This window comes from Anomalospiza imberbis, chromosome 8, assembly GCF_031753505.1.
Source record: "Anomalospiza imberbis isolate Cuckoo-Finch-1a 21T00152 chromosome 8, ASM3175350v1, whole genome shotgun sequence".
NCBI lineage: Eukaryota > Metazoa > Chordata > Aves > Passeriformes > Viduidae > Anomalospiza > Anomalospiza imberbis.
The window spans coordinates 19779950-19797349 of record NC_089688.1 but is presented as its reverse complement, the minus strand read 5'-3'; the positions used below and the strand labels follow the sequence as shown (position 1 = coordinate 19797349).

Sequence of the window (17400 nt, the reverse complement as noted above, 5' to 3'; positions counted from 1 at the left end):
TTGGGGCGCCCTGAGGAGCTGGGCGGGGGCGGGAGGGGGCGCCGGGCCCCCAGCCCCGGGGGCTGCCCCGCCGCCGCCCCGAGCCCCTCGGCCGCTGTCCCCGGCCCTCCCGCGCCAATCACCGCACTTGGCCGCGCCGCTTAAATATGCAGCGGATACGTCATCTCCGAAGGTGGATCGGGCGTAAGTGGCCAATATCTATATAAATGTGGCCGAGGGGCGAACCGGCAGCAGGAGGCGAGCGGGGCCGGGCGGGCAGCAGCCGGCAGGGCCCGTCGCGCAGCGCCCGTAGCCGAGCCGCGGGGCGCCGGCCCCCCGTGCCTGACAGCCGCGCCGCCCGCCCCGTCCCCGCCGCCGGAGGAGGATGCCGGTCGGGCCCTCCTGGCCCGAGGCGGCGGCGCTGGTGCTGCTGGCCCTGGTTCTGCTGGTCACCCTGTGCCGGCACCTGTGGGCGCTGCGCTGGAGCCTCAGCCGAGACCGCGCCAGCGCCCTGCCCCTGCCCAAGGGCTCCATGGGCTGGCCCTTCTTCGGGGAGACTCTGCACTGGCTGCTCCAGGTAAGGCGCCAGGGGACGGGGCGGGGTGGGAAGGGGCTGGCGGGAGCCACGGGCTGACCCGCAGCTCGTCCCCAGGGCTCCCGCTTCCACAGCTCTCGGCGGGAGAGGTATGGAAACGTCTTCAAGACCCACCTCCTGGGCCGGCCCGTGGTGCGGGTGACAGGCGCTGAGAACATCCGCAAGATCCTGCTGGGTGAGCACACGCTGGTCAGCACACAGTGGCCCCAAAGCACCCAGATCATCCTGGGCTCTCATACTCTGCTCAGCTCCACTGGTGACCTGCACCGCCAGCGCCGCAAGGTGAGCCTCGCAGCTGCCCCGACCGGGCACACAGCCCTGGTGGCATCTCTGGCCCAGGCCTGGGCCTTCGTGGCATGTGTGCTCCCCCTGCTTTAACTACCTGCCTCTCTTCCCCCTTCTCCTAGATCCTGGCCAGAGTCTTCAGCCGTGTTGCCCTGGAGAGCTACCTGCCGCGCATCCAGAAGGTTGTGAGCTGGGAGCTGCGGGGCTGGTGCATGGAGCCCGGCTCTATCGCAGTTTATTCCTCCGCTAAAACCTTAACTTTCCGCATTGCAGCTCGGATTCTGCTGGGGCTCCGCCTGGAGGAAAAGCAGTTCAAGGATCTGGCCAAAACTTTTGAACAGCTGGTGGAGAACCTCTTCTCCTTGCCCCTTAACATACCCTTCAGTGGGCTGCGCAAGGTACTGCCGCCTGCACTGCTTCCTCTGCCCGGGGGCAGGGCCTGGGCCCTGGCAGCACAGACCCCCTGTCCCTAGGCCCACCAAGGGACATTTCTGATGGGCCAGGACACCTGCAACACCCTATTCTAGGTCTGAGGGCTTGATGTCTTACCTACCCTAGCCATTTCCCCTTTTCTCTGCACTTGTCACCTGCTCCTGGCTGGCTTCCAACACCTCTGGGCACTGGCTCCAGCTCATTGTACAGCATAGGGCTCCTCTTCTCCCTCATCCCATATGTTGCCTCTCGTGAGTCCCTCATGTCTGACCCTGTCCCATCTTATCCCGTCTGAACTCATGTCAGCCCATGGCAGAGGGGTGTGTGGGCATAAGCACAAAGACAGGTGGGCACAGCACACCTCAGCTTAGCACCTCCTCAGAAACTCAGGCAGTCTGGGAACTTGAGACCCTCTTATGGTTCTCAGTCCCTTGTAGTCCAGCAGCCCAGAGACAACCCAGGGAGAGGGACAGTCTTCTCTGCCTTTTTCAACCTGCAGTTTCTTCCCTGCTGCTCTGCCCCTCTTTGCCTGCCTCTCCACACTCCTCTAGGTATAGGTCCTCTGTACCATTCTTCCTCTCACATTCCTCCCTCCTCTGGCTTTGGGTTCTCCACCCACCCTTACCACAGCTGAAGTCTCCTGTCCACTTTAGCCCCTCATCTCTTATTTTCACTGTGAGCTCTGCCCGGTTGGATCGCCTTACCCAGCCAGTCCCAGTTCTCCCTCAGCCTCCCTGCTACTCTTCATCAAAGCTCTTGTTTTCCCTGTCCAGTTTCCCTTTGCAGGTTGTCACCAGTATGAGCTTTCATCCCCCCTTCCCTCTTTTAGGTCAGCCAAAGCCTGTCTGCCCCCAGACCCACATCTTTAACTTGCCTTTAGGTCCCCTTGTCCTTCTCCTCACTCTCTGTCCTGTTTACTTTGTCCAATCCTTCCCATCTCAAATCTAAGCCTTTGTATCTTCTTCCCAATATTTGGCCATGGCCATTTTTAATTTTGAATTTCTGGTCCTTCTGGCTTTTGCTGGAGACATTTTTATGGAGAGTTGTACGCTCTGTGACTCCATCCATCCCACTTTCCAAAGGCATTGCTGATCACTTCACTTGCTGAGATCTTACATGAATGTTTTGCTGCACTGGAGTGCAACACACCTGAAGATGATCTGACTGTGATTAATGTGTCTTTATCCACTATACCCTTGTAAAACCATTCGTGGCTTGCTGTCTGGACTCAGTTTTCTTGTTACCTTTACTTGTCCCTTGGAATAAGCTTCTTTTGGACCTGACAGAACTGTAGATTTGCTCAGTGCAGATGCCTCTGAACTTGGTAGCTTGAGTTTACTGCCGTCTTTTCCTCCCAGAGAGTTTCTTGGGACTTGTTGCATTTGATTCACAACAGCAAGGCAACAGAATATGCAGCATTTCCCCCCAGACTGCTGCCTCTTGCAAGGCTCTGGGGCTGGACAGCAGATTAAACAGTTCTTGCTGTTACAGGTCCTGGGATTAAGGATCGCTACACTTGGGTTCCCCTGGTCTCTCTAGAGAGGGGGGCAGTTCCTAAGGTTCTCCTGAACTGTGTGTGCCTCTCACAGGGAATCAAGGCACGGGACATGCTACATAAGTTTATGGAGAAGGCTATACAGGAAAAACTGCAGAGAAACAGCCCAGAAGACCACAGCGATGCTCTGGATTTCATAATGGACAGTGCCAAGGAGCACGGCAAAGAGTTCACCATGCAGGAGCTAAAGGTAAGGAGAACCTCTGCCTTGCAGTGCCACTCCTGACTCGGTGGCTGTTTGAGAGACATGGGCTGAGGGCCAGGAGGAGGCTTGTGTGGGGACCATCCCCAGCTGCTGGCTCCTGCCCCCCTCTTACCAGCAGTGAGGACACCAGCTCCTGCACTTGGCACATTCTTATGCCCTCGTAGTCTTGTGTCTCTTTGCATTAGAAGGGACCATTTAAAAGGGAATGAGTACCCCTTCTACTTTTCCTCTTCATGGCCTTCAGCCTGATGTAGGATGCTGGTAGGGTTATGTGGCTGTGTTAAGGCTCTGCACGTCTGTGCGCTCAGTAACCTCCAGGACACTCTTGAAATATTCAGAGCTACTTGTGTGCTTCTCAAATACAGCCCTGCTTTTTGTTCAAATGATCTGGAAAGACAGTTTTTCCAGAAATTTCCCTAAATACACTGTGATTTGTACTGCTGCCGTGAACTCACCAGGGCCCTTGAAATGTAAAGATCATTAAAAAGATGTTGTTTTGCCAACAATACTGTTTTAAAATATTTTAAACCTTGGGAAGATTTGAAAAACCCGTCCTCTGTAATAATGCTGTCACTGGCTGGGTGTAATGCTGCCCATTCTGCCTCCCAGGACAGGGACAGTACGGGTAAAGAAGCTTGGGAATATCCTGCCTTCCAGTCACTGGTTCTGCTGGTCTTGTAGAAGCAGGGAGGGAAAGTTGTGACAGCAGCTGTGACACAAGTTCTGCAGCAGCACTGTCAGAGGTTGATGCAAACAGCATAAGGGCTGTTATTTCAAACCTAAGAGCTTGCCCTAAATTCCTTGCATGCTATTGAAATGTCTTGGGGTTTAATTGCATGTGGTGGAACTGAGAGGTTTCTTTTCATCTGTGTCTGCTACCTTGTGAATGTAAAAATTGCTGCTAATGCCTGCAGGAGGTGTGATAGGGGTTGACAGGTATCTGTTGTTCCAGGGGTTTTATTTCAGCTAAAGATGCCCTTGAGAGCTGCTCTTTGGCAAAAGCATCTAGACCAGCCAATGTATGGCAGTAGGGATGGTAGCAAAGAGTCATCTTTGTTACATTATCCTTAATTTTATCAGATTTGAATCCAAGTACCTTCAGTCTTCAAGTGTTCTTCTCTGTGTTTGTGGCATCACCTCTCTAGAACTGGTTGTGTCAGAACAATTTAAAGTCCAGACACAGTCATGTGAAAGGAAACTGCTCTGTGTCCCTGGGCTGGAGCAGTTAGTGCTTTGTAATACCAGTCAGTTCCAGGCCTTCCAGGGGGGCAGCTCCTGGTACTCCTGCCTTTGGCTTCTCCTTGGTTTTTGTCTCTGGCCTCAAGCCTAAGCACTCCCAGCCCTGTGCTGTGGAGCCACTGGCACCTTCAAATGGTGCCATAGTTTTGAGCATTATGTTTGCTGTCAGAGATGTGTCATGCCATGAACCAGCTCTGGGCAACCCTTAACTTTTGGGAAACTGTTTGCAAAAGTTGGTCAGAGGGTGCTGCAAACAGCCATCAGCAACCTGGCATGTGCTGTTCCATATAGACCCTGCAGACAAAGGCTGGGAGGCTGCTAGGGGACCCCTGACCTTGGGCAAGGCACATATTACAGATTTGACTGTGCTGTGGTCCATGTATCTGAGCTGATTAACTTCCTAAATTGTTACAGATACATCTGCTGTGGAGATACTGGGAACTCTCCTGTGCTTCAGACTGTACAGCTTGAAAAGCAAGTCCTTTGCCTGCTGTGTGCTCCCTGAAGTGCTGCTGGCTACAGCACTTCCCAGGCTGACCTGCTCTAGCAGAGAGGTCTTTATGCTTTTAACTCATGCCTTGAGTCCCCTCCCAGATAAGATCAATCATAACTGGAGATGGATCAAATGCAACCCATTTTAGCTTCCAGCACATCTAGAATTTGTGCATAAACCACTGCCCATATCCACTGCCTGGACAGAAAAGTAAAAGCTGGGTGCAGAGGGGAATTGGCAGATGATGATAAAAAGCATAATACTTGAAATGGACTTCACTCAGTGTCCTATAATGCATGCTAAAGTGCTGCCTTGAAATTGGTAAATCTTGTGAGGGAAGCTCAGAAGAGCTGGATTGGAGGTAATTCCAGCTGCAGTTCTGCAGCAGTCACTTGGCAAGTGGATGTCCAGTTCATACAGAAGTGCTTTGGTCCCTGGTTCCAACCCAGGATGAGTGCAGGTTTTGGGAGAGCAGAGTGCAGGCCAGGGCCCCCTGCACAGGGGCAAAACCTGCAAAAGGTGAGAACAGTCTGAGACACAATCACTTTGAAATGTTATTCAAACTTGTCATTTTTATTCCTCTCCCAGGAATCAGCAATTGAGCTCATATTTGCTGCATTTTTCACCACGGCTAGCGCTAGCACCTCTCTGATCCTCCTGCTATTGAAGCACCCCTCAGTGATTGAAAAAATAAGGCAGGAGCTGATGTCCCATGAGTTGTACCCGCAGAGTGAGTGCTGCCCTGCAGGACCTTGCCTGGACACCCTGACCATCCAGAGCAGGGACAGAGAGAAGCCACTTTCCCACCCCATGGCCAAAGACATTCACAAGGACCAGAGCCAGCCCCCAGCCCCAGTGGAGGAAGATTCCCTCCAGCCCAGTGCCCTGCTGGAGCCCACTGTCCCCCGGAGCAACCCCTGCCCTGGCCCCCAGCTCCCGACACCACCAGGGCAAAGCTGTCACTGCTCTGCAGATATCAGCCTGGAGAAGCTGAGCCGCCTGCGCTACCTGGACTGTGTGATTAAGGAGGTACTGCGAGTGCTGCCCCCAGTCTCCGGAGGCTACAGGACGGCACTGCAGACTTTTGAACTCGATGTAAGTGCCTCACACTCTGGCAGGCTGGTAAAGAGCTGCTGCCTGCCGTTGTGAGCAAGCACCCTGTGTCCCACACAGTGGTGGTGCTTGGCAGTGTAGCTCACGGGGAAGTCACCCAGCAACCTCTGTGGGTCCCAGTTGGGCTGGGGAGAAAAGGAACTGTAGAGCAGGTGGGCAGTGCAGTGGAGGTGTCTGCAGGCACCTCTGCTCCAGTAGCACAGGTATGTAACAGTCCTCTCCTCCCTCTTCTCTCCCTTCCCCAGGGCTACCAGATCCCCAAAGGCTGGAGCGTCATGTACAGCATCCGTGACACACATGAGACAGCTGCTGTCTACCAGAGCCCCCCCAGCAGCTTTGACCCAGACCGCTTTGGTGCTGGCCGGCCGGAGGCTGCAGGCCGGTTCCACTACATCCCCTTTGGTGGAGGGGCACGGAGCTGCATTGGGAAGGAGCTGGCACAGGCCATCCTCAAGCTGCTGGCCATTGAGCTGGTCAGTACGGCCCGCTGGGAGCTGGCCACCCCTGGCTACCCCACCATGCAGACCGTGCCCATTGTGCACCCTGTTGATGATGGGCTGCAGCTCTACTTCCACCCCTTGCAGCCCAGCCAAGGCCACAAGGCCTGAGCCAGTGAGGGGTGCACTGCTCCCTTCAGCCCTGGGGCTCATGCCCCTCCACAGCTGCCAGGAACAGGTCTCTGCTGTCCCAGGCTGGGAATGCTACTGGGTCACTGCCGAACAAAACCTTAAAGGTCTTTCCATATTTCCTCTCCTGGTATACAGGCTGGTAGGGTGTGCTGCCGAAGGGTGTCCTGCAGAGTCCCACCCCTGAGCACTGGGGCAAAACCTGCTGAAGCTGCTGGCAGGGTGCATATGCCATGGGGGCTCAGTTAGCCCTGCCCCATACAGGCCCCCAGCTACCAGGGATGGGGAGCAAAACTCCCAGACCCACAGCTAAGACTCCCAGGGTTATCTCCTGTAGGTGTGTTGTAGGAGAGGCAGGACAAACATCCTGCACACTGTAGCTTTTTAGATTAAAAAAGAGGGAAGGTGGGGGGCTCTGCAGGAAAACACAAGCCAGAGTTGCCCAATCCCCGGCATCAACTCTAGCTAGAATAATAGGGTGTAAAGTGCTTTTTATTGTAAATATTTAATCTCATTCATGCATTTCCCATTAGAGCTGGCACAAAGAGGATATCTCATTCACTTACTCGTAGTAGCTGTGTATGTTGTGCTTGAGCACTGCGCTGCTGCTTGGGGTCTGCCATGAAGCCATCTCTGAGATCCCCCCAGGATATTCTCCCCAGCCACAGCCTACCCATGGGATTGGACTGAAGCAGGGGGAGGGGGCTTTGGGGGACAAATGTTTAGAAAGGAGATGTTTCTGAATATGGTAGAAAGTCCCTTGTTTCTGATGGTGCTGTTCACATTGCAGAGGGGACATTTGCAAGGTGACACAGGCCCTGTGGTAGCTGGCTGGCTGGCCAGACTGACTGTCACCTCTGTCAGCCCAGCTCTGCCAGGGAGTGTCAGGACAGCAGTTCCCTGCATCCATCCAGGGGGTGGTACCCAAGGCTAACTGTGGGTGCTGAGGGCACCCTTTTAGATGGCTTTTGAGTACCCCTACAGGATATTTCTCCCTCATGTAAAATAAAATTAATTGAGTCCTGTTGTTTGTGTACTGAGAACAGAGCTGGGCCTTGGCCCTTGATCTGCAATTACATGTTTGTACATTTCTTTCAGCTTCAGTTCTACTCCCCACTGTCATGCATTCTGTGTGAATGCACTGGGAAAATAATCCTCCTTTTCCCTCCAGAGCATCCCATGCCTGATGGTGTCGTGAGCTCTGTGTGAAGACCAGTTTGACCTGGGAGGGCCAAAACATGGCACGAAGACAGTGTCCCTTTGGAACATTCTGCTTTGGTGCTAGAGATGGCCTTGCCTTGGCCGACCCCCCTTTGCCTGTCCATGCTGGAGCACTGCAGCAGGGCATGTGCTGGCATTAACTGTCGAGGGCTGTGCAGCAACCACCACGCCACCTCGGGCAGAAACCTGGCTCCCAAACATGACAAGTCAAATCTGGAAGAGGTTGAACTGCAGGGCTGAGTTAAGTGCTATTGGCAAGTCGACCCTGTAGTGAACCAGAGCCTCTGGCCCTCCTGACCTTGTCCTGAAAGGTGAATCTTTTTGCCTATCAGAGGTGAAATCAGTACATGGTGGCTGCAAGTGGCAATGACTAACTTTAATTAGCAGGAGCTGCTGGCTGGCTGAGACCGCAGGCGATTCAGGGTCTCACCGCGGGCAGGGCTTGGGCAGGGCTGGGCCTGCAGCGTCCGGCACCCTGTGCAGGAAGGTCAGGGCTCCTCCAGCAGCGCACTTAAAAATTACTCTGAGCACCAAGCCTGCTGAAAAATGTAATATGAATCTAAGTTTAAAAAAAAAAAAAAAAAACAAAATAAACTGATAAACTGATTTTGTTTGCAGATAAACACGAGCATTTACAAATGAAGTGTAATAATTGTTACTTGTAATCAAAGTTTGTTCATATTAGGCTGTTAATTTCTTGACCCCCTTCCAAGATGTTTTTAATTATCCCATTCACTCTTTACCATTTGATTCTTTTCAAGCCGATGGCTGGGGAATACACAGCTGGGAAGATAATAAAGCCTTCCTGTGGCAATTATCGGTGCTCAGGCCACCGTATCTCGTTATTTTGATAGACAGTGAACTTGGCGCGGTTGCCGGCCGGGTTCACGCAGATGTCACGGTCCGTGTTGTAGGTCACAAGCAGGTCAGCGCCCGGCAAGGGGAGAGCGCCGGGTCAGGGCACGGCCGCCGCTCCCGGCCAGCGCCGGCCGGGCTCCGCGGAACCGGCCGGGCCCGCGGCGAACACCGAGGGGCTACCGCCCCCGGGGCCGGGGGAGTACCCTCCGGGGGGTTCCCTCCTGGGCAAAGGGCTGCGGAGGCGGGCAGCCCCGCTCCAACAAGGCATCGTAAGAAGAGGGCGGGTCTCGTGTGATGCGATGATTGTTAGAAAAATAATAAAAAGTGACATCACCCTCTCCCCTACACAGACACACACACACAACTTCCAGTGTTTATTGAGCTTGTCTGGGAACAAGAAAGCAAAAGTAACAGGGTAAAAGATAAAAACCGTAAAGAAAAAAAAAGTGTATTGGCAGCAGCTGTGGTCGGCGGAGAGCTCCGCGCCCCGCAGCCGCGGTCCGCGCCGGGTGCCCCTTCCCCAGCGGCCGGCGGCTCCTGCGCCGGCACCAGCAGCAGCCCCAGGCAGCGCAGCCCTCCCGCTGCCCCGCTCCTGCCGCGCCCCTCCTGCCCGGACCCGCCGCTCCCGTCCGGAGAGCAGCGCCGGTGCCCGCTCGCCAGCGCGGAGCCCCTCCGCGCCGCGGCTGCAGGCGGGGTGCCCGGCCGTGCCGAGCGCCTCTTCCCGGCCGCGGCAGCCCCGACGGGATGCCGGAGAGCCTCAGGCGAGGGTGGGCAGTGGATCCCGGGGAGAGGAGCTGGGAACGGCGAGTTTGGTGTTTCCTTTCCGCGCTCACCTTCTTTTCCCTCGGTGACCCGCGCTTGAACCTGCATCGGGAGGCTGAGACGGACTGCTGCCGGGGGCTCCTTCCTCCACGGCCGACAGAAATACAAGCCGTGCCTTTCGAGGTGAACCAGGGGACAGCGGAGGCTCCTCCGCCGATGCGCTGGTACAGCTACGGCTCTGCTCAGGGGGTCTCCGGGCAACCCCAGCACGGGGGAAACGTTCGCTCCGGCCACCCCACGGTCCCGGCCCGGTGTCTCCCGGGTCCGGCCGCTATCTCGCCGTTCCCAGCCGACGACGGTGGCGGGCGGACGCAGGAGCTCCGCAGAGTGCATCGGCGCCGGGCGGTAGCGCCGTGGGGTAGGTGACTCCGGACAGCCGGGCTGGCGGGTGCCGGCGCGGGAATTTCTGGGCGCAACCGCTGGTCTCGAAAGAGCATCGGCGATAAATCCGAGGACGAGGAGGCGGTGGAGGCCGACCACCGGCTGTCAGCTGTCGGCGGCGTCCCGCAGCCCACTCGCCGAGCGCGGTGCAGGGTCAGCGAGCCCGGAGCCGCTGCCGCCGCCCCCGACAGCACCTTTCCTTCACCGGCAGCGGTCTGCGGCGGGTAAAGATGCACTACGCAAAGCAAATAGTTAAAGATTTCGAGGGGAGGAGCCAGGCCGCAATCCGCAATTAAAGATGAACTTTGGGTGAACTAATTTATCGGACCAAGGTAGGGGTGGGCAGCAACCTGGGAAGGGTATAAAAGGCCCGCGGCGAGCCTAGCCCGCGCACTCAGAGCTCCCGGGGGGCTGGGCGGGAGTCACTCCCCAGTCATGGGCTTCTCCGCCCTAGTCGCCAGCGCCCTGTGCACCTTTCTGCTGCCCCTGCTACTCTTTCTGGCTGCCGTCAAGCTCTGGGATCTGTATTGCGTGAGCAGCCGCGACCCCAGCTGCCCGCTCCCGCTGCCCCCGGGCACCATGGGGCTCCCCTTCTTCGGGGAGACGCTGCAGCTGGTGCTGCAGGTAAGGCGAGGCGATGGCGCGGGGAGCGGAGAGGCGCCCCTCTGGAGCCAGGGCTCCTCGGGCTGCAGGGGAGGGAGATGAGCGGCAACTTTGACAGGCTCCCGTGCCCAGGTGGGAAACAGCTGCTCTCCCTGCCTCTTCCTCTTAAGCTTTCTAAAATCTATTTTATCATTTCCCCCCTCTCATCCCCTGCCTAGAGGCGGAAATTCCTGCAGATGAAACGCAGGAAATACGGCTTCATCTACAAGACTCACCTCTTTGGGCGGCCCACGGTACGGGTGATGGGCGCCGAGAACGTGCGGCACATCCTGCTGGGGGAGCACCGTCTCGTCTCCGTGCAGTGGCCCGCCTCGGTGCGGACCATCCTGGGCTCGGGCTGCCTCTCCAACCTCCACAACGGGCAGCACAAGCACCGCAAAAAGGTACGGGCCGACGGCGGGCGGGGAGCGGGCGTGGTCGCCTCGGGCGCGGCGGCTGAGCCTCTGTCCGTTCCTCCTCGTCCCCCCGGGCAGGTGATCATGCGTGCCTTCTCCCGGGACGCCCTGCAGCACTACGTGCCCGTCATCCAGGAGGAGGTGAGCGCCTGCCTGGCGCGGTGGCTGCGCGCCGCCGAGCCCTGCCTGCTCGTGTACCCCGAGGTGAAGCGCCTCATGTTTCGCATTGCCATGAGAATCCTGCTGGGCTTCCAGCCCCGCCAGGCCAGCCCCGACGGCGAGCAGCAGCTGGTCGAGGCCTTCGAGGAGATGATCCGCAACCTCTTCTCCCTGCCCATCGATGTGCCGTTCAGTGGGCTCTACCGGGTAGGGCTCACGGCAGGCCAGGGCACGGGGGAATCGAGGGGGGAGGGATGGCAGTACTGTCTAAGACCCAAACTGCTCTCCCTCCTGCTTGGTCAGGGCTTGCGGGCACGCAACATCATCCATGCCAAGATCGAGGAGAACATCCGTGCCAAGATGGCCTGCAAGGAGCCTGAGGGTGGCTACAAGGATGCGCTGCAGCTGCTGATGGAACACACGCAGGGTAACGGCGAGCAGCTCAACATGCAGGTAAGGTTCCTCAGGACCGGATGAATCTCTTTCCCTCAGGCTCTCTGAGAACATCACACTTACCTTGTGGGAACAAAAGGGAAATGCAGGAGATGCTCTCTCTCCCAATGAAATAAACCAGCTAGTGTTGAGGACTAGGGTGCAGAAGTTGCAGTCAGGCTGTTGGATGGGGAGACATGTCCACAGGGAGCATAAGCACCACCAACCACCTCCATCCAGACCCCTGGGTGTCTGTTCCAGTTTGGGAATGATGTACAGCATTGCAGTGGTTGAGTGGGCCTGGTAGAGATACTCCGTTCAAGGCCTGGTTTATACCTTTTCTATCCTTTGTGTAAGGAGCTGAAGGAGTCTGCCACAGAGCTGCTCTTCGGGGGCCATGAAACCACTGCTAGTGCTGCCACGTCGCTGATCGCCTTCCTAGGGCTCCACCATGAAGTCCTGCAGAAAGTCAGGAAAGAGCTGCAGGTCAAGGTTTGTGTCTTCCCTAGAGACATTTCACAGGAGGGGGCAGTGGGAGGAAGGTACCTCAAGGACAGATATCCCAGACAGGGCTCCCTTTGACCCAGGTGGTGCCATGCTTTTAGGGGTGCCAGGAAAGTGCTGCTTGTAGCTGAGGGGCAGCTGCTTTGCAGTGCCAGGAGCCCTGGCTGCGTGGTTCATGAATGCCATGGCAGCATTTTCCTTTCTAGGGGCTACTGTGCAGCTCCAACCAAGAGAAGCAACTGGACATGGAGGTCTTGGAGCAGCTGAAGTACACAGGCTGTGTCATCAAAGAGACCCTCAGGCTGAGCCCGCCTGTTCCCGGAGGATTTCGGATTGCACTCAAGACCCTTGAGCTAAATGTAAGCAAGGTTTGGGCACAACTCCTCAGAACAGCTGCAAAGTATTTTGTGTTCATGTAGCCTGTCTGCTTTAGAGTGACCTGCAGGAAGCCAGGAGGGGAGGTGGGGTGCACTGATGTGTCCTGTTCTGTCACTTCACATTATTTAACACAGCAAGGTGCTCCACATCTCCTTTCTGTTCTTTTTTATAGGGTTATCAAATCCCTAAAGGTTGGAACGTTATTTACAGTATCTGTGATACACATGATGTGGCAGATCTCTTTACCAACAAGGAAGAATTTAACCCAGATCGCTTCATGTCTCCATCTCCAGAGGACTCCTCTAGGTTCAGTTTCATTCCTTTTGGTGGGGGCTTGAGGAGCTGCGTGGGCAAAGAGTTTGCAAAAGTCCTTCTAAAAATATTTACAGTGGAGTTGGCTCGGAGCTGTGACTGGCAGCTGCTGAATGGACCTCCTACAATGAAAACGGGCCCCATAGTGTACCCTGTGGACAATCTGCCTACCAAATTCATAGGTTTCAGCGGCCAAATCTGAGAGCTCAACACTCGCCTCCAAATGGATTTCTATACAGCATTTAATATGTACATAGTAACTTTTTATAGTAACAAAGGCCTTTAAATATTTAAAACTTGTACAATAGTTATTTATGTCTTCTAAGTATTTCAAGAGGCTATGCTATTTTTTCCCCCAAGCACTACAATTATGGGTCTCTGATTCATAATTAGATAATGTTATTTCTATAGAAATAAGTTTTCCCCTATTTAAAATATCATTGAGAGCTGGCCAGATAAGTATTTGAAGACATTTCAGGATGGTGTATGTATTAAGAAATATCCAAAAAGCATTCAAAACAATGGTAACTAGCTACTCATCCAAATTACCTGAAATGGTTATTGTTTGATAATGTTTTCAGTATTATTTGTGTCTAGATTGTATGTTTAATGTGTGAATTTTAAGTTTGATAATAAAGTTTATTTTTGATGATCCTCTGTATGAAGATCTGTGTGTATGCTAGAGAGTAACTTAATGGATGTGGCTCTAGGGTTTGGATGTAAAGCCAGATCTGCTTCTGTGAACAAAGTATTTGGTATTTTTGTGTTCATAACTCTTCCCTCCTTCATATGTAGTTGCTTGTGAGTAGTTAATTTATATATATTTTAGCTTTTAAATGCAAGGACAGTACAAAACCACATGCTTGCTGAAAGCTGCATGGAGTGATGGCAAGTGCTACAGGTCTCCTTATCAAACACATCATGTTGAGCCACAGTAAATAAGAAAGAAAAGGAAAGCAGGATAATGTCACATAAGTCTTTCTCTGGAGATGGTTGAGGAAAAAATCCATACATGTCCTCTCCTCCCATATTCCTGCTGACCTGTGTAAACACACCACTGAATCTTCTTCTGTGTTGAGCTTGCTGGCTATGAATCTTTACTTGCGAAGATGTCTCTTATCAGCTGGTAGAGCAAATAAAATCTGCTTATTTCTCCTTGAAATGCAACAGCTTTGACTAGGTCAGAGATAGAGCATGCATTTGGTTTAAGAACTTCTTTCCTGGAATTCAGCAAAGTGAAAACTAAAAGGCAGGCACTAATGTGAATTGATTAACAGAGAATCAACTGTTGAGATGCAATTCCCCAGGGGTGTGTAAGCAGGGCAGATAAAATGCCCTAGGCATGACCCCTATTTTGGCTTAACCATAAGGGGTTTTGTGGCCACCCCTGCTTACTACACCTATTAGTCTTCCCTCAAAAGTCAAACAACATAGGCTGGCTCTATAAACATCTACAAAGTAAAACAATGTGATTCACTTGTAACACCATATAGAATAATAAAAATTTTTGTTTGCTTCTGGAAAACAGTTACTTTTTAATTATGTTCTCCCAAGATCAAAATTAAGGACAGAGCTAAGTTGCCCAAAATAGCTACAGGTGCTTAATAGCATCTATGAGGTTTGGAATTTTTTTAAAGGGTGTTTCTATAATGCATTTGATAAGTTTCCAGCTAGCATTTTAAACACGGGAGCTTCTAACATATGGATTTAGATACAGCCTACATATGAGTATAACTATCAATAATTTTTATATTCAATTTTTTGTAGCCCCAAAATGCATTCTTTTTAAATTATACCTGAGTCTTCTTGACAATGTTTAAAATTTTAAATATTTTTTCCTGTGCAAACCTCTTGTACCATTATGTTTCTCAGACACTTGACAAATAACCTCTGTTTAAGACCCCTTTATTACCAATATAGTGATGGAAAATCGCAAACCTTGATCCTGATTTGGAGGTGATCTGGAGTCTGGAGAACAGCAGGACTCTTGTCTTGGTATTCTTTACTAACATTTTCTTCTGTAACATCAAAATCTTCTCCAAATCCAAATAGATGTCAATATTCTTTAAATGTTTTGTTTGGTTTTAATTAAAATCTTTTATATGTGGGAACTTTTTGCATGGTCTTCATATTATTTTAGTTTATATTTTATTTTTATAAAGAATGGGAACCCAAGTGCTGTCTGGAGAATACAAACACTTTCACAGTGTAAGTCTAAGGTCGTACATGCAAGTCTTTCATTTTTGGTTTTGAGTCAAGTTTGCATGGCTTTTATGTTCGAAGAAGAAAAAAATCATATACTTAATTTGATTTTGTCTGGACATCTGGGGGCACATCCTCAGCTGCTGTAAATCATGACAACATAACCTATGTTAGGTACTGCCCCTGTAATAATTTATCTCTGTAGCTAAGCGGTCTGTCACTGCTGTGCAATTTAGGCATCCTGGAGCTAGCTTTAAACAAGCTATCCTGAGAAATGGTAGCAGTGCAGCTACAGTAAAACGGAGCTCAGTGTGGGTTAATTGCTAAAATATTTGCCCAACTTCTTGAGCAGGTTTTACAACCCCTGCTAATCTCCTGTATGCAGCTGTATTTTGACAGCTTGGATGCTGGCTGCAGACCAGTTTCAGGTGAGTTTTGCTGTGAGTGTAGCTTTGCCTGCTCAGCAGAGGCTGGGGTGGGCACATGCTGAGGCTGTGGTTGCTGTTTAGGTGCTGCTTGTCTGCTGCACCCCGAGCCCCCAGCCCTCTTGTAATGCTGGGTCCAGGAACTGATTTTGTTGAAAAATTACCTATCAAAAAACTAATTGATTTTTGGGCAGACCAGGTCCTCATTCCAGCTCCCCACATGAGCATAGTTTGTGCTGGGGTGCTGCACTGAGAAAGGAGGAAGGGTATTTCATATTCCTCCTCTTGGTTAGCCTGTTATTTAAAAGAAAAATATTTGACCAGGTCTCTCTTCAAAAAATCACACACAATTTAGAAGGTGCTGTGCTTTGGTCCTGGAGTAAAAAGCCGTGATTTATATGTAGCATGCTGGTTCTTCCCTGAGGGTAAGGTGAGTCAATGGAACCCACCCGTCTCCTAAAATCATGTGAGTAACAGCTTCTGCCAGCCAGCATCTCTAAAGCTTAGAATTTCTGAGCTATCCGTTCAGTGCTGAATGCGTTGTTCTTAACAACACACAGTTGTATCTATTCTTTAATCAAAAGACATTTAAGAACTACACTGATGTAAATTGGCATTGAGGAATGCTCCTTGATAAATCAATACTTGATTGAAAGGTATGAGTATTTCCAGATAAGGTCAAAACAGGTAAAAGTGAATTTTGCTAGTAGTTATATGACTAAGAAAAAAAAATGCTGAAGACTCGTTGGAAATGATTAAAAATAGCTTGATGAGGTTTATTTATTTTGTCCTTGTGAAAGAAAGACATGACACTTGCATGTTGCTTTCAGCAGTTGAGCTGGGAAAGATTTTCCTTTGTTATGGTTCATAGAAACACCTATTCAAGGGAGAATATAATTTGAAGTCTTGTGTGCTTAAGGCTTTGAATTTTATTTTATTTTATTTCCTTACACGAGTCTTTTCCTGGACCTTGCAAGATGAGAGGCTGACAAAAAGGTTTTCCTTCTTTCTACCCCATTTCAATCTATTGTTTGTTTTCTTAATTTATTCTGATCAGTGATTTAGAATTAACCTTTGGAGAGGTACCAAGAAAAATACTTAATAATATATAAAATACTTCATCTTTGACTTTGTATTTTCCTACATGCTATATAAAGTTTTTAAAAAAGTTTTTACAAATCTGCATCTAGCCGTCTTTGAGAACAGAACACTGCTGTTTTTTGCTAATTCTACACATCTGCAGAGGTTTTCAGGGTGGATGCTGATAAAATAATATGCCTGTCTTTCAGAAACTAATGTGCATAAAATTAGAACCCTGGATCAAACTCTCTATTTATTTTTGGGTTTTTTTAAATAATTTGATTTGATTTTATGAGGTACAAATTCTGAAAATTTTCTATTTATCTCAAAGGGAGCTGCACTGCTTAGACTCCCTGAAAATCCACTATTAATTTTGATATAGTCTTAGCACAGATTAAATAGCCCATGTATAAGCAACCTTTTTTGCTGAATTTCTTTACCTAAGTAAAAAAAAAAATACTAAAAAAATACTATCAGTAAAAAAATATTGCTGAATTTCTTTACCTGAGAAATATTGCATATCATCTTTCCTAGAACAGTCTAACAGGATTGTATGCAAGACTACTAGATCTTTTACAAGGCTGTGCAGGACATTTGCATAAACCAAACTTTAATCTACCGACTTTTGCAAAGATTTAGAAATTTTAAAATGCAGACACAAATCTTGTGTTTGAGATATACTGCTGCTATGTTCCAGGCCCAAATTAATAAATTTATTTATGGCTTAAAGGTACTATGCTACATGTAGTTGTCCTCTATTATAACAAAAAAAGAGTGGGGTGGGTTTGGATAGCATTTAATTGAGATAGTTTTGTTTGCCAGGTGGTTTGTATTGTAAATTCTTTGTCAAGTTATACATCCAGCATGCAATGCAAAACATATACAGATTAGCAGCAAAAATTCAAAAAGTTTATTAGTTGCAACCATTAGAGTGATAGATTAGGAGAAAGGAAATGTAACTGGCAGCAAGTTTAGAGTAGACTCATTACTAGACTGGCTTGCTTCACTTGTTTAATAATGTCTTACAAAAAATGTTATATGAAAAG

At 50.7% G+C, this 17400-nt stretch overlaps 2 protein-coding genes across 3 annotated transcripts; both read left to right on the top strand.

Annotated features, from left to right (window-relative positions):
* The first annotated feature begins 264 nt into the window (after positions 1-264).
* Positions 265-8565, top strand: CYP26C1 (cytochrome P450 family 26 subfamily C member 1). 2 transcript variants are annotated; one of them, XM_068197670.1, is made up of 6 exons: positions 265-556; positions 632-856; positions 982-1257; positions 2881-3036; positions 5372-5878; positions 6142-8565. In XM_068197670.1, the coding sequence occupies exons 1-6, from the start codon at positions 365-367 to the stop codon at positions 6502-6504; spliced, it is 1719 nt and encodes a 572-aa protein (XP_068053771.1). In that variant the 5' UTR covers positions 265-364; the 3' UTR covers positions 6505-8565. The 2 variants fall into 2 exon arrangements, with proteins under 2 accessions (XP_068053771.1, XP_068053772.1); XM_068197671.1 differs by lacking the exon at positions 982-1257.
* A 1546-nt stretch (positions 8566-10111) lies between these two features.
* Positions 10112-13299, top strand: CYP26A1 (cytochrome P450 family 26 subfamily A member 1). Its single transcript, XM_068197669.1, has 7 exons — positions 10112-10428; positions 10626-10850; positions 10941-11228; positions 11325-11474; positions 11811-11945; positions 12164-12316; positions 12508-13299. Exons 1-7 carry the CDS (start codon positions 10240-10242, stop codon positions 12847-12849), a joined length of 1482 nt encoding a protein of 493 aa, XP_068053770.1. The 5' UTR covers positions 10112-10239; the 3' UTR covers positions 12850-13299.
* The last annotated feature ends 4101 nt before the right edge of the window (positions 13300-17400 follow it).